General features: G+C 37.5%; 1 protein-coding gene across 1 annotated transcript; it reads left to right on the forward strand.

Moving 5' to 3' along the window:
• Window positions 1-854: 854 nt before the first annotated feature.
• LOC113047443 (gastrula zinc finger protein XlCGF57.1-like) lies at window positions 855-22,110 on the forward strand. The gene is made up of 2 exons (XM_026208813.1): window positions 855-1,253; window positions 20,284-22,110. The coding sequence occupies exons 1-2, from the start codon at window positions 1,094-1,096 to the stop codon at window positions 21,774-21,776; spliced, it is 1,653 nt and encodes a 550-aa protein (XP_026064598.1). The 5' UTR covers window positions 855-1,093; the 3' UTR covers window positions 21,777-22,110.
• Window positions 22,111-22,502: the final 392 nt, after the last annotated feature.

Below are 22,502 nucleotides of genomic sequence, written 5' to 3' on the forward strand. Positions count from 1 at the left end.
TATAAAAAACAGCAAAATTAAAACATGTTAGAAATATTTTGTGATTTATTTCTTTAAAAAATAAAGTTTTATTAATTTAGGTAACCAGACTGTGTGAGTATGTGTGTGTGTCGGGACTCACTGGGATGTTGGTCTTCTACAAATTAAACTACACACACACTTTTTTCAGGCTGAAAAAATTATGTGCCCCCCTTGTAGCGGAGCATAAAGAACAATCCAAAGACCGCTAAGGAGCTGAGTGGAAGAATAACTTTCGTGACGCGTTTCCTTAAAAGCTTACATGTTATTTTATTTGTACAGGACCGTACAAGCCTGTACAAACAACAAAATATGTGCTCCAGCACTCACCCCCATTCTTCCCTTCCTCCCGCACACACCCCACAGGTGTTTTTAACCCCACTTAATGAATGACACTCCCATAAACATTAGGTCACATGATTTTCCCATTACATGGCTCCTACACCCCTGTTTATAGATGATAAAATATTGGGTGTGGGAGGAGTAGGTGGATTTTTATCAATGTATGGTGGTTGTGTTCACACACAGTTCACACACACACATTTATGTCCAAACTCCAGCTAAAACATTTTTTTTTACTTAATAAGTGCCCTTTAAAAAAAAAAGAAAAAAAGAGAGAGAGATTAAAAACAAATAACTTAATCTTGGAAGCAAATTGTAAATATTCGTTGGAATGGCCATTAACCAACTGACTTTCACTGAAAAAATTGACTTCCCTCATTTTTCTCTACCAATCATCATTCACGAAGGCTGCTGGTGTAGATCAAATAACACGCAAGTCTGTAATTTATTTATCATTTATTTGTGCAAAATTACTTTTTTTTTCTCTCAAAGGAAAACAAATTGTCACGTTTTATTACCCTCCTCTTGCCGCCTATCACTCCAGTCCAGCAGGTGGCGCTAAGACACATTCAGTTATTCGCCAAACACCTTTAAACCTCAGAAGAAGAAGATTTATTTTACCCCGTTCTCTGTTGTTTTGTTGTGATACTTGTTTAATACCTGTAATATTCTTGTCCTCAAAAGTCGTGTCTAAGTTTTGAAGCAAGCAATATCTGGAGGAGTATCATCTGAAATGAGATCTGCTGCTGTGAAAATGATGTTCGTTAAAGAAGAGAGAGAAGAGAACATGAGTGAACCAGAAACCTGGAGGATAAAACACGAGGAACCAGAAACCTGGAGAATAAAACACGAGGAACCAGAAACCTGGAGAATAAAACACGAGGAACAAGGAGGTAGATGTTTATTCTGATCTTTAATGAATATTTGTGGTACATCTAAAGTTCCTTTATTTAATAAAAAGACCTTAACTATCTTTAAAATGTCTTAGCCTAAATCATTGTTTAGAAATTCTTATGGAAATGTGAGCGAACTGACACAGAGGATATTAAAAATTAATTATCATTTTAATTAAACTTTATTTTTGCTTTTTGGAATCATAAAACTGTTGAACTCGGAGAATGTGAGACTGAACTAGATTTTACGCTAGTATTTTAAGTATATATATATATATATATATATATATATAGGGTGATATCAGCTAAATTGGGCCACTTTTTGGTAAATCGTTTGGGACAATAATACAATACCATATATGCCTATTCCATGTTTATTTATGATTAATAATGACTGTTTTTGATAATTTTGTGTTGAAATTATGTAATAAAATATAATTATTTAGGCCCTACAGTTCTTGAAACATCAGTTGTGCCAACTTTTTTTGCATGAGCAGTTTAAGGTAAAATGGGCCAGCTGTTCAGGTAAAATGGGCCGTTCAAACTGCAAAGGGAAATAGTAATTTATCATCAATTTTAATTTCATAACAACTGCTTATACAGCCACATAACATTTAAACTGCATTAAAAAAAACATATCCATATGTGCCATTAAAAAAAAAATACATTTTGGGTGCAAACCCACATACTCAAATGTGCAATTAAAAAAGTCAATTTTGGAACAACATAGGTCAGTGAACTGATGTCAGTTGTGTGTGTGTCTGAGTGTGTATGCGTGTGTGTTTTTGTGTGTGTGTGTGTGTGTGTGTGTGTGTTTGTGTGTGTGTGTGTGTGTGTATGTGTGTGAACAATATATTTAGAACAAAATGTGCAAATTACAAAAATTCACATTCAAAATTGATAACTGATAACTGATTTGTGTGTGTGTGTGTGTGATGAAAGTTTTTTTCAAACACAGTCTTTGCAAATTAAACCATCGTCATCACAGATACCATTCTCTTCACCACAGCTCTCATGAAACCAGGCAGAACATGGATCACATTTTATGTTTGTACACCTTTGGTGTGAGAGCCCTGGGTTCAAATCCACCAGTGTCCCTGAGCAAGACACTTAACCTCTAGTTGCTCCAGAGGTGTGCGACCTCTGACATATATATATATATATATATATATATATATATATATATATATATATATATATATATATAGTAATTGTAAGTCGCTCTGGATAAATTTACACACATGTGTATATGTGTTTGTGAGTGACACAGATGATGGCCCATTTTAGCTGAAACCATGTGGCCCATTTTACCTGAGTGGGTTAAGGTAAATTGGGCCGCCAAGAAAAACATCACTTTTTCAAAAAATATGTTCCTATACCAAACTAACAACATTTTTTCTGATTGATGCCATCAAGGCAGATATTATGCATATTTTTTTTATGTGCATGTTTGTTTTTTTATAGATTTATCATCCTTATAATAGTTTAGTTACATTTGGTATGCCAGGCTACTTACCATGCAGCTCTCTGGTGCAGTCTTGATAAGAATTATTACCCCACCCACCATAGCAACCATAAACCAATTAAATCACCTGTTACTTGTTAAGCACAGTTATGACAATAGTTTGAAATATTTTGTAGTCATTGGTTCTAAATTCCAGAGGGGCTAGGACCCCCAAACCTTAAATGGCCCATTTTACCTGATGGCCCATTTTACCTGATATCACCCTATATAATTTTTTTTTTTTTTTTTTGCATTCTAACAAAATAGTAACATGTTTAACTATTAGGAATGCATATTGGTCAAGCTCAGGGACTCAAAAATAATAATTATGGGTAGATTGAAAATGTTCCACCCTGTTAGGGACATATAGTTATCACAACATGTTAATAATGTAAATGTTAAACAATAATGGGCCAATTTTCTTGGATAGTATAATATTTAGAGAATAGTGAATGTTCATTGCTAATGTGACTTGTTGGCAATAAAGCAGAATTTTGTAATTCATCTTAAATGTCTATGTCTATTATTCATACCTGAAGTCATATTAATTATTTTAATGTTATTATTCAATTTAATTAAAAATATTAATACTAAATATTTTTTTTGTGTTTAATCAAAACAATTATCTGTGATACAGTGAAAACAACATGTATATTTAAATTGTACTTAATTTTTGTGTGTATACTATTTGCTTTTTCTTAATTTGAATGCCTAATTTTTAAGGATCTCATTTGAAATCCAAAAATACTACGGACCTTAATGTGTATCAGTCACTCCTATCTTCCTTCTCTGCTAATGTCTCCACTGCTAAAATGACATACTACCATAACAAAATTAACAATTCGTCTAACTCTCGCATGCTTTTTAAAACATTTTCCTCACTTCTTTGTCCTCCTCCTCCTCCTCCTGCTTCATCTCTAATAGCTGACGACTTTGCAACGTTTTTCATTAATGAAATTAAACACATTAGTGCACAACTTTCCACACCACAATCAGTCCAACTCATATCACCAGCAACCTTACACTCATTTACATCCTTCTCTTCGATCTCTGAGGCAGAAGTATCAAAACTCATCCTTTCTAATCACCCTACAACTTGCCCGCTTGATCCTATTCCATCTCATCTCCTTCAAGCCATTTCTCCTGCAGTTGTACCTGCACTCACTCACATCAACACATCCCTCCACACTGGTGTTTTTTCCCTCATCATTTAGACAGGCTCGTATGTTTGTCATTGTGCACATAACCTCGCGCCAATAAATCATCAGAAATATTATGTCCCTTATTCCATCTTATTATTTTTAGGGCCCGAGGTGCGAGGACCCTCTTGTATCTGCTTTGTTTATTATTCTTCTTCTTCTCCCGAATGAATCACATTTTTGAGGGCTTTAACATGCTCAAAAAGGCATGAAACTTTGCACACGCGTCAAACCTGGTGAAAATTTTTGTCTGATATAGGATTCAGAAGAGGGTGTGGCAAAATGGCTCGACAGCGCCACCTATACCAAGGAAATCAACAGCCTTCCAGCTATGTTTCACGTATATGCACAAAAATTGGCACACATATGTAACACACCCAATACCTACAAAAAAGACTCTTGGAGCGAAATTCTAAACCCAACAGGAAGTCGGTTATTTTTAATATTATGAGCATATTTTGTGTAATTTTGGTCATTTCCATGTGTTGTATTTTAACGAACTCCTCCTAGAGAGTTCTTCAAATCAACACCAAATTTGGTATGCCTAATCTAAAGGCCTTTGCGATGTTAAATTGCTAAGATCTTGAGTTTTCGTTGAAGGGCGTGTCCGTAGGGGTGTGCCGGTTTCAGATTTGGTGATGACGGTTATGACGTGAGTCAAATGTGACGGTTCATAACATAACCGTGGGGGGGGGGGGGGGGGATATTAGTTTGAATAAATGAGCAGACACTGATTAGCTACTTGCTTTACGTTTATTTAAAATTAACAGCAGTGAATGTGCTTTCCGTTAAATGAATCACACACAGTGAACAAATCCGTAAAAAAAAAAAAAAACATTTGCAATGCCCGTGCTTTGTTTTAAATAAATCACACACAGTAAACAAAACCTTTTAAAAAAGTAGGCTACTTAAATTCTATAAGAGCATAAAAATGAATGAGTAGGCTAGGCCTAAATTACAAATGATAAAATCTACATACCTTTATCAAAGAAAAAAAGTCGAACAACGACTGTTTTAATAATACCTTAATTAAACTAAATAAAGGAAACAAAAAAAAGTGCAATGACATTTTAATTTCCTAATCTTTTTCAACTTCCAAGTTCCGTGACAGGAACACCAACATGTTCACTTTACTCGGTTTGAGTGACGATCTGACAGGGGTAGCTATGTTCCCCGCAGTGCTAAAAACTCGCTCTGATGCGGTGCTTGTAGCACAAATACACATGTATTTACATGCCAATTTTGCTAAGAGCGGATAGCGCGTTTCATTGTCTCGCCACCATGCTAGTGGATCTGCCGTAGAATCAATTTGTTGTTCTTGGAGATAGCGGGTTAACTCCGTGTCAGCGCGCGCTCCGATCGATAAAGGGGCAGAGAGTTCAGACCTCCGTTTATTAAGGAGATCTCCAAGATTTCTCTTCTTGGGAGGGGGTGGTGCACAGACCTCTCCCGAATCATCTCCAGCAGCAGCAGCCTCTGAAGCACCACTAACTCCGCCTCCGTTTCCCTCGTCAGCTGATACAGTTTCCCCCCGGAGTGCATCTTTTGTCTCCTCCAATCCATCCCCCCCATTGCCTCTGTATCATGGGTCAAGGAAAGATGACTTTGCCAAAAGCTCCTGAGTGGCTGGGGCACTGTATTTGTCCTCCAGTACGCTGGACATTTTGCGTTTAATATTTTGTGTCAGATCCGTTTCATTGGGGTTTAGTTTTAAAAGATCGCATGTCAACAGTTGCAGGACAGGCTTTACTGAAGAAACTGTTACATAACGTTCCCCAGAGAGAATGTCGGTGAAGTCAGCCACAGGTTTTAGAGATTCTTGAAGCGATGTTAAAACTTCTTTATCTTGCCATTTAAGAATCAGATGCTGGTGCTTTCTATCTGAGACCAGGACAAGTGCGATCGCTTGCTCTTGTTCCAAAATTCTCTCTATCATTTTCTGTTTTGTTCCCCACCGTGTCGGACAATCCTGTGAAATAATAAAATATATGATTATTGGAAGAGGACGTACAGTAATAGAAAAAAATTAAACGAGTACCATGCTATAGCATATTGCTGCCTTTATGATTTATATGCAGATGAAAAAATAATCTAAAACCAATTCTGGCAAAAACTAATAGAATATAATAATGAAAATCTAATGAGTAAGACTACTCTATATTAGTATTATAACCTTATCTGCAAGACCCATATCAGCATTGCTTAAAATTACTGTTTATTTAGCATGCATATTAATAGAACAGTATAATATAGAGTTAACTATTGGCTAAAACAATTCTTACCAGAATAAGGCTGTGCTGTGGGAGTTGAAGTTCTGTTTGTGCCTTTATCAGCTCTTTCTTTTTCTTCCAGCTCTGAGAAAAAACGCTCACTAGGGACCGACATAGACCTATAGCTCGGTCGGTTCGGGCAGCTTCACTGTTTACACCGTTGGTAACAGCCAGATGCAAGTTATGTCCAAAACAATTTAGCCACGGCCATCCTAATTGCCTTACTGCAGCAACAATGTTCGCTCCATTATCGGTAGTGATACATGACAGCTTCTTTTCATCCAGACCCCAGTCGTGCAATCCTAACTGCAGGCATTCGGACAAGTGTTCCGCTGTGTGGCTTTCAGGCGTGTAGCTTGTTTCCAAACACTTGGATTTCAGTGACCAGTCTTTTGCTATGTAGTGAACGGTCAGGATCATATATGGGGTCATATTCACGCTTGTCAGTGCAAAATTACTGATTTCCTGGAGTTCTCTTTGCACGTCATCCTTTACCTTACTATACAAGGCCGGAACAGCTGTTTGTGAGAAGTACTTTCTCCCAGGCAACTCGTACTGTTTGTCGAAAGTATTCAACATTTCTTTAAATGAACGTTTTTTCCACCGTCCGGAAGGGTAGCATTCCTACTACCAAATATCGAGTCACACTATCTGTTAGTACTCTCCATTTGTCGCTGTCTTTTTTATAGTTCGTCACCTTGGAAAATGCCTCGGCCATATTCAACTGCCTCTGGCCAGATGTGGATTGGTTGAGCGGCAGCAGAAGCAGTGCTTAATCCAAGGGCCGCATAGGCCGCAGGGTGGTTAATCTTCAAATGGTTACGGAGATTAGTGGTGTTGGCATTTGTAACAAATACCGTTTTTCCACATATTCTGCACACAGGCTCGTCAAGATTTTCTGGTTTTCCGTTGCCATCTGGTTTAAACCCGAAATGTGCCCATATAGGCGATGTAACATTTTTTTTCGCAACGAGATCCATCGGTTTTACCTTTCTTCATTAAGTTTTAATTTGAACCAGAACATGTTCCGTCACCTCCGACTTTGGATCCGGAACATTTTTTATTGGATCCGGCACCTCAGTCCTATGTCACTATGGGAAATTAATCGCCTAAATTAAAAAAATTGAATTAATATTTGTGTAGTGTTAAATGTTGTTATCGATAGAGATACGCAGATGGGGTATTATTTCATCCGCAACCACATCACAAAACTCATCATCCGCACCAACGTTTTTTGAGCAAATTTCAAAGCCGCACCCGCCCGCCATCCGCTGATTGGTTTGCGGTCTATGGACGATGCAGTGCTTTGCTGATGCGAGCCGCAAAAAAAGCCATTGTCTTTTCTAGAAAGGATGCAGCAAAGATATTTAATGATAATGTATGAGGCATAGGCCTGCGCTGAGTTTCATTTACGATGAGATGCGCTCTAGTTCACAGTGCAGTGCAAGTGAACGCGGCGCGCTGGTGCTTCCATGTCACGGTTATCATTGTCTGCTGTATTTGCTTCTTATTTATTAAAATACATGCAATTGGTTTATGAAACATTTATTAAAATTAAGATAAAATTTTTACAAAACAAAATTCGTTTTTAAGAAAGGTTTTCTACAAAGAAACATTTAATGAGGTGGTAAATATCATGTCTGATTTACAAAACTTCATTAAGTGGTAAAAACCATGTCTCCCGATATATTACGAATCTTATGATCCTATCTAAAAAAATGAAAATCATTTTTGATAAAAAATGTTTGTAAAAAATATTTTAATGACACGGTTTTGGCGGTTATAGAGTTCTAATGACGGTGTTCAACTATAACCGCCGGTCTCACGGTTATATACTAACCGTCACACCCCTACGTGTCCGTGGCGGCCTGGCGAATTTCGATGATTCGCCACGAAAAATGAAGTTGCTATAACTTATAGACATACAATGACCAATCTGCCCCAAACTTCACATGTTTGATGAGACTCCGAAGCTGAACAGATTGACATGCCCATATTCAGTTATAGCAACAGGAAGTGACATATTTTATGCTGCGACGAACTACTCCTAGAAATTTTATGACATCAATGTCTTTTTTTGTGGTCAGTCTAATCTAAAGGCCTGTGCGATGTTCAGTTGTGAAGATCTTGAGTTTTCGTTAAAAGGCTTGTTCATGGCGCCGCGACGAAGTTCGATGTCTCGCCATGGGAATAAAAGATGTTATAACTCCGGCATAAAATGTCCGATCTTCCCCAAACTTCACATGTGTGATAAGAGTCCTGGCCTGAACAGATCTGCAGGCCAATATTCCACCGGGTGTGGCAGAATTGCTCTATAGCGCCACCTATACACTTTCAACGGAGTGCGCCTCGAGCTATGTTTCACGTACATGTAAAAAAATTGGTACACACATGTTACACTCCAATACCTACAAAAAAGTCTCTTGGAACAAAATCCGGATCCCAACAGGAAGTCGGTTATTTTGAATTTTCCCTTCAAAATTGGTGTTGTTTTTGCCATTTTCAGGGGTTGTACTTTAACGAACTCCTCCTAGAGATTTATTCAGATCAACACCAAACTTGGTCAGTGTAATCTAAAGCCCTTTGCGATAATAAATTGTGAAGGACTTGAGGTTTCGTTAAAGGGCGGGTCCATGGCGGCCTGACAAATTTCAATGTTTCGCCATGAAAAAGGAAGTTGCTGTAACTCAGACATACAATGTCCAATCTGCCCCAAACTTCACATGTTGGATAAGACTCTTGACCTGAACAGATCTACATGCCAATATTCACTTATAGTCATAGCGCCACCTATTGGCAACAGGAAGTTACATATTTTACACTGCGACAAACTACTCCTAGAAATTTTATGACATCAATGTCTTTTTTGTGGTCAGTCTAATCTAAAGACCTGTGTGATGTTTAGTTGTGAAGATCTTGAGTTTTTGTTAAAAGGTGTGTCCATGGCGCCGTGATGAAGTTCGATGTCTCGCCATGGGAATGAAAGATGTTATAACTCAGGCATAAAATGTCAGATTTTGCCCAAACTTCACTTGTGTGATAAGTGTCCTGGCCTAAACAGATCTGAAGGCCAATATTCCATCAAGTGTGGCAAATTGGCTTGATAGCGCCACCTATACACTTTCAACGGAGTGCATACACTTTAAACGGAGTGCGCCTCGAGCTATGTTTCACGTACATGTACAAAAATCGGTACACACATGTAACACACCAATATCTACGAAAAAGTCTCTTGGTACGAAATCCGAATCCCAACAGGAAGTCAGTTATTTAGAATTTTCTCTGCAAAATTAGTGTTGTCATTTTCAGGGGTTGGACTTTAACGAACTCCTCCTAGAGATTTATTCAGATCAACACCAAACTTGGTCAGTGTAATCTAAAGCCTTTTGCAATCTTAAATTGCGGAGATCTTGAGGTTTCGTTAAAGGGCGTGTCCATGGCGGCCTGACAAATTTTGATGTTTCGCCATGAAATAGGATGTTGTTGTAACTCAGGAATAGAATGTCCAATCCTCCCCAAACCTCACATGTTCGACAAAAGTCCTGCCCTGAACACATCTGAAGGCCAATATTCCACTATAATGATAGCGCCACCTGCTGGCAACAGGAAGATTGGCACATATATGGAATAAACATTGATATATTCTACTTATATTTATGAGTTTAAATGCATATTTCTCACCGTTCACCTATTAACTAAAGCCACTCGCTGCCGGTGAGCCCGGTTGCGAGGGCCCGTTCATCGCTGCTTGCAGCTTTAATTTTTATATATATTTTTTAATAATAATAAAACAATTATTGATGAATAGAATATGTCTTAATTATTAATGACAGGTACTATTTGTGCCATTTAAAAAAAAAAAATGCTGTTAGTGCTCTTCCCCTCTCACAAAAGACTATGCCAAACATTTAACATTGCTGTTAGATTAGGCCATCTTTAAAAATATGTTGCAGTACGTTTCTTTTTTTTTTTTTTTAAAGGGTCGGTAGGTCAGTCTTTTTTTTTTCAAGTTTCAATGTAAAAAAAAAAAAAGTAATTTTTTGTGATTGTGATATGCATATCATTTTAAATTAGCATATTATCAAATTAGCATATCGTGACGTCACTGACTGGGTCTTCAACCCACACCTTCAGGCACATAATTGCAAACCTCATTTTGATGCAGGCTATATATACCACAAACAAATTTAAATCTTTGTCAGAAAAATGTTTATTGCATGAATTTCAGGTGAGAAGAAAAAAAATTAGGTACTGTTTTACTTGCATCCACCGCTACGTATCAATGCAACCTACAAATGAGAGACCGTTTACTTTGCTTTCTTGGGTTGTCACTTTTGTGAAAAAAAAAATCCTGTTTGATTTGAGGGACAAGTGTTCATTGAATCAATTGTAAAATCAATTTTGCATGTCTAAAGTTTTATACAGCAAATAACACCAAATATAGATAAATGTATAGACCAATATTTCTGATGATTTATTGGCGTGAAGTTATGTGTACAATGACAAACAGGAGTGCAACATTTTCGAAAAACAATAAGCAGAGTGGATTGCCATAATGCAAAACATTTACTGCAGGCTTCAACATGGCTGTGTTTACGATTAGAAATGTCAACAAAAACAAAAAAATTGCATAGGCGATTAATAATAATCACTCTGCTTATTGTTTTTATTTATTGTTTTCTTGAGATCTGTCTTCTCCAGGCTACGCGCACGTCGATCTGAGTGAAGGCGCGTGAACTGACGAGGTTTTGCTCAGAGCTTGAGGATCCAATGGTGTAATGTTTTACAAGCTCCTTTAAATACTTATCATTGGTTAAATATTTCTAAAACCCTTTGATTTCTAAAGTAATAATAACTAATTATAAAAGAGATAAGAATTTTGGATCATTTTTCACGGCACATATCTGGCTATTCTCTGTCTGCCATACGGAAACGCCGCCCCTGGAGGAGGGGGGATCCGCCAAAATGAGTTGCCGGATCGGATTTTGGAGGTGCCAGATCCGGATCCAGCTTGTGATTTTTGTTGGTTGAAATCACAATGCTGCTGAACTCAACCAATCAGGATGTTTGGTGCCCAAAGTCCCGCCCCCGAAAGTTCCGGAACTTTGAAAAAGTACTACCTCGCCAGCAGGGACTTTCTGAGGGGAATTTTTTTACCCAGAACTTTATTTAGTTAGAAACACGGCTTAAAATTCAAATTTTACCAAAGCAAACCTGGCAAAAAAAAGTGTATTTATCGCCAGGAACAAAACGCGATTATGCTAGTTTTGAAAAGCAATTGAGCAGGTTTTGTTTTGAAAACCGGACAATCCTGATCTTAAATGCACGGGTTGGATATATACTAGGAGCCCCTTTACTGACGAGATGCGCGTGTGTGTGACCCTGAAGTACAAACCGTATCATTGGTAAAAATGTTCTAATATTGGCAGGGCAATAAACGTTCTATGGCTATTTGTTTGGTTCCACAGTTTGCCGATTTTCTGTTTTTTTCAGCCTATCCATGGTGGTATTTTTATTCGTTATGTTAATAAAATATCTGTATTTAATAATGGTGAGTTTTTTTTTTTTTTTCGGGTAAAAAATCAAGCAATTGACGCCATATAAAAAGTGGAAAAAAAGAAGGAAAAAAAAAAGTGACGTGATATTCAGCCAAGTATGGTGACCCATACTCAGAATTTGTGCTCTGCATTTAACCCATCCAAAGTGCACACACACACAGAGCAGTGAACACACACACACACTGTGAACACAGACCCAGAGCAGTGGGCAGCCATTTATGCTGTGGCGCCCGGGGAGCAGTTGGGGGTTCAGTGCCTTGCTCAAGGGTACCTAAGTCATGGTATTGAGGGTGGAGAGAGAACTGTACATGCACTGCCCCCACCTAAAATTCCTGACGGCCTGAGACTCGAATTCACAACCCTTCGATTGCTTGTCTGACTCTCTAACCCAATGGGGTCTCCACTACAAATAGGAAAAAGAGGCTACAATTTGCACAAGCTCACCAAAATTGGACCGTTGAAGACTGGAACAATGTTGCCTGGTCTGGTCTCGATTTCTGTTGAGACATTCAGATGGTAGAGTCAGAATTTGGCGTAAACAGAATGAAAACATGGATCCATCATGCCTTGTTACCACTGTGCAGGCTGCTGGTGGTGGTGTAATGGTGTGGGGGAAATTTTCTTGCCACACTTTAGGCCCCTTAGTGCCAGTTGGGCATCGTTTAAATGCTACAGCCTACCTGAGCATTGTTTCTGACCGTGTCCATCACTTTATGACCACCATGTACCCATCCTCTGATGGCTACTTCCAGCAGGATAATGCACCATGTCACAAAGCTCGAATTATTTCAAATTGGTTTCTTGAACATGACCATGAGTTTAGAGGATGCACCGAAATTTCGGCCACCGAAAATTTTTGGCCGAAAATGGCCTTTTCGGTTTTCGGCCGATAGACTTTTATCACCGAAACAACACGGCCGAAATGTTGTGATGACGCAAACAGAAACCGCGACCTGCACGTGCACGTGCACCTGCATAGGAGACAGATCAGAGCGCAGAAAAAAAGACTGGTCTCTGCACCAGATGAGGGGCATGCACCATCGTTGTCTGATATGTTCAGTGGAATTCTGCAAGAAAGTGCCTCAAATAATAATAATACGTTGGCTATTTTGTTCTTATACACACACACAAACATATATACATACATAATATCAGATTGTAGCCATATGCTAGATTTTCTGCTAGATTTCTGCTTTAATTTGCTAAAAATGTTTATTTATGCCCTGGCCCTATTTAAATACACTCTCTCAAATATTTCTCAAATGTCAGGCAGATGACAAGCTCAACTGCTCAACAGCTAGATGGTTATCTGTCTGAACTCCCCATCCCCAGAAGTGATAAGAGTCTTGCCAACTGGAGAAGTAATGCCACTTTCTAGTCCTACATAGAAAAATTTCAAATGCACTTCACCTAAATGCACTTTGTTTTTATGAGAGAACTGTTCATTTTAAAACCTTTCTGCAGGCCAGTAGGCCTGTACATTATTATTAAATATACACATGAGTGGGATAAATTTTTAGTTTGAATTTTATTTTATACTGTGCATTGTTGCAATGTGTTTAATAAATATTTACATCATTTGTAATTGTATTTTTATGGTTTTTTTTTTATAAGTTATGTAATTGTAATTATCTTTGAAACTTTAATATTAATTTATGCAATTGCAATATCTTAATTTTAGTAAAGTTAGTACACGGTCATAGCAATAAATGCAATGGTACTAATAATTGGCATAATTTATTTCGGTGTTTCGGTTTCGGTTTTCGGCCTTGGTTTTCTCTTTTTCGGTTTTCGGTTTCGGCCAAGAATTTTCATTTCGGTGCATCCCTACATGAGTTCACTGTAGTAAAATAGTCCCCACAGTCACCAGATCTCAAGCCAATATAGCACCTTTGGGATGTGGTAGAATGGGAGCTTTGTGCCCTGGATGTGCATCCCACAAATCTCCATCAACTGCAAGATGCTATCCTATCAATATGGGACAATATTTCTAAAGAATGCTTTCAGCACCTTGTTGAATCAATGCCACGTAGAATTAAGGCAGTTCTGAAGGGGGTCAAACACAGTAATAGTATGGTGTTCCTAATAAACCTTTAGGTCAGTGTGTGTGTGTGTGTGTATATATATATATATATATATATATATATATATATATATACATACACACACACACACACACACACACATATAGAATTTAAGGCCATAAAAAGTCATAAAAACGTCCGGATTTTCCATACAAGGTCATAAAAAACATTTAGCCACGTCTTAAATTGATATGCTAGTCCATTAATTTGTTCTTCCATCAAAATGTGCTCGCAACGGCATTCATTTGTTTCGCCTGTTGTAGTTCTGTATGAGGAATCTGGGTGGTATCACACTGGTATCACAGCGTTCCAGAACTACAAGGTGCATGCGGCAGCGTACAGACTTGAGCATACAGATTTGCCAGGACTTTCACAGAAACCCGTGTGAATTCCAAACATTCTGTATCATACTGAGTCACTGCTTCGCTTAATTGAAATCATCCTGTCTATCACAATGGGAAAATGTACCTTTAACGATCTATGGCTCGGAGATGGTGCGTTTAGTAGCTGTCTCAAGCCGTCGCTAACATTCGCTATCAAGCATCCAAACACAAGATGCGACAAGCTGAACTGAGCGGAAAAGCTGAACTGAGTAGCTGGTTACTCGGGCGCTGTGTTCGGTGCAGAGAGAGAGAGAGAGAGCGGCGTATCACGGACAGTCCCTCCTGCACATGAACGAACAAATAGGCTACTAATCGCAGTTTTGAACAAACAAAAGGATGTGAAAGAGCCCAATTCAGTTCCTACGTAGGGCTGTTCAAAAAATCGAATGCGATTTTCATGCACATCTCATCAGTAAAGACGCTCCTTTAATTAGAAGTATTATCTCCAGCACGTGTGTTCAGATCAGGGTTGCCAGGTTTTCACAACAAATCCTGCCCTGTTGCTTCTCAAAACTAGTCCAAAACTAATCGCGATTACAGGAGGTTCCCAGATAAAAAAAAATGCTTCCCGGGGTTAAAATAGAAGTTTTTTTTTTTTGTTAGGCCTGGTTGTCTTGGGAAAATTCGCAATCTAGGGGCTAAATGTCACGTTATTGGTATTGGGGTTGCTTCGAACCGCGGACATGGATAACAACCGCAGACTTGGCAACACTGGTTCAGGTGGAGTGGCAGTTACTACACAGAGCCGTAGTCTACCGACAATTAACACAAAATCGCTTTCAAAATCGACAAAGAATCACCATCGATTTTAAAATTTAGTGCAGGTTGTCAGTGAATTACGGCTCTGTGTAGTAAATGCTAACCAATGTTGTCAAGTATGTGGTTGTTTTTCATGTCCGCGGGTCGAAGCGACAATACCAATAACGTGATATTTAGCACCTAAAATGCGAATTTACCAAGGCAACCATGCCATAAAACTTAAAATTTAACCCCACAAAGCATTTTTTTTATCGGGGAACCACCTGGAAACGCGATTTTGACTAGTTTTGGACTAGTTTTGAGAAGCAACTGGGCAGGATTTGTTGTGAAAACCTGGCAACTATGATCTGAACTGAATATGTGCTGGAGATATACTTCTAATTACAGGAGTGTCTTTACTGATGAGATGTGCATGAAAATCGCATTCGATTTTTTGCACAGCCCTAGTACCACGGTGTTCAGGTGTTCAGGGCTCACGCAGAGAAAGGCGTCTAAAAACGTTTGTACACCGAATTTGCTTTTTGCTCTTGTGCCTACAAATACATACAGAATATGTTAAAATACCCACCTTTTTTCAGTTATTTGTCAGTTATTTCTTAAGTTATAGTAAACAGTTGAGGAAAAAGATGCGTTTATCGTCTCTTAAAGTGACCGTGCCTAATTTAGCTACTGTAATGGTAATCCAAGAAAATGAAAGAAAAATCACTCACTGCTCTTGACTGCATTACTTTGTAGTTTTAACAAGAATTTATGCACAGTCAAACCAATAATTATCCAGACTCCAGATATAATTTTCGATATACATATTTTACTAGTAGGTACTGGACACTAATACATTTATGTAAGAGAGTATAAGCAAACTGTGACATATTATACCCAAAGAATCTTCATACAGTGAACTATTAGTGAAATTGATAGATATAAATGTTTTATATATATATATATATATATATATATAAAAAAATTTGGAACAAAAATTATTCAGCACCTTATAAAGCACCATGCATTGCTTTTTTCTGAATTGCTAATGCAACCTTTTCAAACCACAGTCTGAACAAAATGAAGCATTGCTTGGTAATTGGTCAACAAAGTATTGATAGTTGTTTAAATATTGTCATAATAACAGTTGTCTGTAGTTTTGGTTTATTGTAATTAGGGCCGGGACTCAATTAAAAAAATTAATCTAATTAATTAGAGGCTTTGTAATTAATTAATCGAAATGAATCGCATTTTAATCGCATATAAATATTTGACCTGAGAACAGTGAGAAGTAATTTATTTTCACATGGATTTATAGTATACCATTGAATAATGACTGAATACATAAGCTTAAGCAACAAAATATTGTTTATTTTTGTTCAACCAAGTCTAGCAGACCAGTGCAATTTTTGCCGTGAAGTGTAGCAATAGCATATTTTGAAACAATTTAGAAATAGAACATTTCAGAAATTCAGGAAGCTTATAGGTCTTGAAACCTATGAAAGTGTTTTTTTTAAATAAAAACACAATACTGTCAATTACATTCAGAACATTGGAAACACTGACTATTAGAAAACATCTCTCTGTTGCTTCAGAGGCCATAACATAGTAAGTCCAACTCTCAACAACCTTGGCCAAAACAATACATAGTTCAACTTAAAATGTAAAGTCCACACTAGCTGCTATATGTTTTGCGTTGAGGTGATACTTGAGGCTGGATGTGCTGCTGCGGTGATATGCGAACGCTAGTTGGTGCTCCAGTATAAGAAAGTGAAAGTGAAGTGACATTCAGCCAAGTATGGTGACCCATACTCAGAATTTGTGCTCTGCATTTAACCCATCCGAAATGCACACACACAGAGCAGTGAACACACACACTGTGAGCACACACCCGGAGCAGTGGGCCGAAACTCATCCAGTGAGAAACGTTCCGCGGTGCAAAATTAAGTTATTAAAAATACGGGAATTTTTTTCTGTAATTAATTAATCTTAGTTAACGCGTTATTTTTTGTGTAATTAATTAATCTCAATTAACGCGTTAAAGTCCCGGCCCTAATTGTAATCCATTACGTACATTTCTATCAAAGTTATGACATTATCCGGACGAATTTGTTCTGACAGAGTTTAACTTGAAATTCTTGTCATATTTTATAACCATTTTAGAAGCAATAGCAAATAAACACTAATAATGTGAGAAATGTTCAATGTGTCTGAATACATTTTGGTTTGATTGTTTATTTAATTTTTACATAGAAGATTATCCTGTGCTATTTTACATTTAATTATGTAGTTTCTGTACCTTGACACCTGCAAACTTGAAAAAAAAACGTAAACGTGTAAATAGCAAAAATAAATAAAAATCAACAAACATACAAATTAAACAATTTCAAGGCTGACCCCAGCTACGCCCTGTCTGTGGGTGTTGAATACTGTGACAAACACAAATAACACTTGTTATTTTGGAAAGTAATGCCATAAAATAATTGTTATTTTACAATGTTACTTTATAATGTTACAAGTGTTTCTGTGTTCTTAAAACTCAAGAAAAAGAAGGCGATGGCTTCAGTTTCTTAATCTTAAGAAATAATAGAATAACTCTTTAAATAATAAAACTTGTTACTTTCAATGAAAGTCAATAATAAAAAAGACTTTTGAAAGGAATTTTAATGACTGAAGTTATTTATCGTAATTCGTGTAGGTCATAAATTCAAATGCTAATGGTCATAAAAAGGTCTTAAAATGTCTTAAATTTGACTGTTTAAAGCCTGCAGAAACCCTGTATATATGTAGTAGATCTAGCACAAATTAGTTTTGTAGTCAAATCTGGCCAGTTTTTCTTACACATTTTATTTTATAAACGCCGCCCCATACGTTAGAGACATTAGGGAAACACTTTTGAGAGATGGACAGACTCAGATGTAATTCAAGTCCTCCCCCCACCCCCCTTCTATCAGCTTAGTTATTAAATGCATTAGTCTGCTATCAAAGGCTCAAGGTCTAAAATTAAGTTTTGGAATTAGAACCGGGATGTGATCGGGGAGAAACTAGTAGGGCTGGGTATTGTTCAAAATCTTTCGATCCGGTGCCAATTTCGATACCTCAGTTTCGATACTGATTCCTAACGATATTTTTTTCGATACCATATGTTTTAAAATCCATTTGAACATCAACACAAATTAAACACAAAACTTTTATTTTTCACCTTAATTAAAACAAATTCTGGTAACACTTCACACTCATTGAATAACATTATTAACTTTGCATTCAGTTAACAGATCCATACAAATCATGCATGAAATAGAAGTTTATAAACTCAAACGTTTGCTTTATGTGCTTTACAGATGAACTTGAAGTCTTTATTCATTTGAGATGTTCAATAATAGATAATCTTTGGCTTGGTAATACAAGTTCATGATCCGATTAGTGAGCCGATGATTCTTTTGAGTCAATCTTTTAAAATAATATATATATTTTTTTAACGAAACCAGTGTGGAAACCAGTGTTTCACAAACTGGATTGATCTGAGGTGCAAGGTTCGCAAAATCGTTAGCCCCACATTCCGGAGCTATTGTGTTTTCCAGTCCGATGGGCTATCGTGAATAGTGATGTAAAATTCCTAACTTGCTTTGCGTTGTTCACTTGCTTGAAGTGACGGATCGTAGCTGATCATTTGCACTTGTTTTTAATATTGCTGATTCAAGCGTTTTAAACAATTTGCGCACATTCTGAGCTTGTGCTCACTCATTCAAAGCACGCACTGCGAGCAGCATTTCAGACAATGCGCGTACAGAGAATGAATTCATCTTTCACGTATCGTAACTTCTGAATGAACACATACACACACAATTATATCAAAATAATTGTCTCTGCAAGTATTTTCTTAAACACAGTCAGTTATGGTTTAAGAGAACGTATACAGTTGCCAGCTGCTTAGAGAAATTCGTTGTACTGGATAAATCTGTCTCTCTCTCATTGTTTTTAGACGACGTGAAAAGGGGGCATGTTTCAAGATAAGCAATGGAGTAGACTAGAACTAAACAGGGAGGGAGGGCAAAACGCTCATCCAAACAAATGCTTCATTAAATTGGTGGTATTGCCGGCTTTGGTTCTAATACTCTTAACGCACATGTTGCACTTTGCTGACTCAGCATCCACTTTTCTAAAGTGTAGCCACACTTTACACCTCTTTGGCAATGTAAAACAGAAACGTTTTGAGAAAAAACAACTACACTTGTGTTGTGTGACTGCGAGTATCTTCAGAAATCCTCCCCGTCACGTCACGTGGTGGTGAACAGCCAATCACGGCGAATTTAGGTCCTTACATGCACATATGCTACATGCTCACACAGATAAAGCCACTTGGCAAAAACAAAAATGGCCGCTTGGCTTTTGGAACTGAAATTGGGTACCGAAAGATAAATTATTTTTCGTAGTATCGAAGTTTTTTGTTCAATACCATAAAGGCATCGAAGTTCGGTACCCAGTCTTAGAAACTAGTCCTACTCACAAGAGTATTAATTACAATAGGACAAATGCTGTGAAATATCTCATCTGATCGATGTCTTGAGGTGTGGCAACCATATAAGTGGAATTATTGACGATAGGCCATTGAATTGTTAGAAAATAATGCACACCTGAGGTGTAATGGTGAAACTTAACTTTATGACCACTTCGCCACCTCTGGTGTGCATTAATTTTCTAATAATTCAATGGCCCATCGTTAATTATTCATTACTTCTTTTATGCCAAAAATAAGATCAGTGTTCTATGAAGATATTTAGTACATTTCGTAATCAAATTTTAATTATTGATTTGTAATATGCAGTGCTTACAAACTTAATTTGGACCATAAAGGTGATTTTCACAATATTTATTTTTGTTTTTGCACTTAGATAACAGATACATTCCAAATACCTGTATGACTGCCAAATATTTTCCTATGCATACATAGATTATTGAAATTATTGAAAAATTGAGCCTTATGACTTGTTTTATGCTACATATCCCAGACAGCATTCTCACAGCATGGAAGTAAACTTGTTTATTTTATCTTATTGTCTGTTCTGTAATCAGTGTTTTCTGATGTGTAATTATTCAAGTTCTGTCAGATTGTATTTATTTCAAAAGGGTTCAATGTTTTTGTGTGTGTTTGTGTGTGTGTCTGTGTGACCAAACTAAACATTGAATACAGAAAGCGACAGTTTTGACCTAATTTTCATCTAAACACATGCACAGATATTTAATATTATTTCTTTTTAAACATACCAATTGATTTTCATTCATTTTTATTTTAGGCCTGATGAAAATGAAAGAAGAAAGACAAGATCTGAATGAGATGGAGGAGAAATATCAGGATCAGAAAGATTGTGATGTCAATGGAGAAAAATCTTGCAGCATTAAAAAACCAGAAGTCAAAGGGCCTTTTAGTTGCTCTCAGTGCAGAAACACTTTCACATGTAACAGAAATCTTAAGGATCACATGTTAATTCATGCTGGAATAAAGGCTTTCAGCTGCACTCGATGTGGAAACACATTCAGACATAAAGCAAGCCTTGAGAACCACATGTTAATTCATGCTGGAGTAAAGCCTTTCACCGGCACTCAGTGTGGAAAGAGTTTTACACAGAAAGGACAACTTGATTATCATTTGGTAACTCCCACTCTAGAAAAGCCTTTCAGCTGCTCTCAGTGTGGAAAGAGTTTTACACATAAAGCAAGCCTTAGGAGGCACATGTTTATTCATGCTGGAAGAAAGCCTTTCAGCTGCTCTCAGTGTGGAATGATTTTTACAAAGAAAGGACAACTTGATTATCATTTGGTAACTCACACTCTAGAAAAGCCTTTCGTCTGCTCTCAGTGCGCAAAGACTTTTACATGTAAGAGAAATCTTAAGGATCACATGTTAATTCATGCTGGAATAAAGCCTTTCAGCTGCACTCGGTGTGGAAACACTTTCAGACATAAAGCAAGTCTTAAGAACCACATGTTAATTCATACTGGGATCAAGCCTTTCAGCTGCTCTCAGTGTGGAAACACTTTCAGACGTAAATCAAGCCTTGAGAACCACATATTAATTCATACTGGAATAAAGCCTTTCACCTGCACTCAGTGTGGAAAGAGTTTTACAATGAAAGAACAACTTGATTATCATTTGGTAACTCACACTCTGGAAAAGCCTTTCACCTGCACTCAGTGTGGAAAGAGTTTTACAAAGAAAGGACAACTTGATTATCATTTGGTAACTCACACTCTAGAAAAGCCTTTCACCTGCTCTCAGTGTGGAAAGAGTTTTACAAAGAAAGGACAACTTGATTATCATTTGATAACTCACACTCTAGAAAAGACTTTCGTCTGCTCTCAGTGTGGAAACACTTTCAGACATAAAGCAAGCCTTAGGAGGCACATGCTAATTCATGCTGGAATAAAGCCTTTCACCTGCACTCAGTGTGGAATGAGATTTACAAAGAAAGGACAACTTGATTATCATTTGGTATCTCACACTCTAGAAAAGCCTTTCACCTGCACTCAGTGTGGAAAGAGTTTTACATGTAAGAGAAATCTTAAGGATCACATGTTAATTCATGCTGGAATAAAGTCTTTCAGCTGCTCTCAGTGTGGAAATACTTTCAGACATAAATCAAGTCTTAAGAGGCACATGTTAATTCATACTGGGATAAAGTCAGCTGCTCTCAGTTTGGAAAGACTGACACAGAAAGGACACTGCAAGGTTCCTTTGGTTACTAACTCTTCATTAAAGCCTTGCACAGTTTTTCTGAATGGCTGTTGAGTGTGGAATCATAGTCGTCTTCATCCTCACAGCCGATGAAATCTGATTGGACCCGGACAGAAATCATGTTCATGGATGAGCTAATGATTTATTAACATAATAGAATGAAGCAGGGTGAAGCTGAAAGCTGTCGAAGCGAGATGATGCCGCTGAACGAACTTGATACAAGTACAGCTCGAAAGAAGCGGAGCTTTATTATGTCACAGTCGACCACGTCAGCTACTTCCAGTCATCCGAATGTGGAGTAAAGCAGCGCTGTTTTATCATACTAGATACATTTGAAAGTTCTGTTATAATGCTACTCTGTGTCTATTAAAACATGCAACATATTAAAGTGTCTTTGGTGTTCATATGTTTTCTACAAAACAAAACCAAAAATTAAGGCGTTGTGACCAGGGTTCTAAATTAACACCCGCCAAATGCGGGTTAAAATTCATTTTGGCGGGTGTTAATTAAAACTTACTAGCCAGTTTGGCTGGTGATGCATGACATGAGGTTCTGTTCTCGGTCATTTATCCCCCTGGCAGCACTTCCTACATTTCCCACGAACACTGTGCTGTAATGCTACGTGATGACGTTTCATATGCTCATTGGCTGCACGCAGTTTGCAGTGAAACCAGCGCGAAAAAACATGGAAACGAATAGCGTCCATCAGAAAACACAAGGAAGAAGAATGAATGGAGACAGAGCAGGGAGCATAGACTGAAAGAGGAGGGAGTTAGCTAT

The sequence above is a fragment of the Carassius auratus genome, chromosome 28 (assembly GCF_003368295.1).
Source record: "Carassius auratus strain Wakin chromosome 28, ASM336829v1, whole genome shotgun sequence".
NCBI lineage: Eukaryota > Metazoa > Chordata > Actinopteri > Cypriniformes > Cyprinidae > Carassius > Carassius auratus.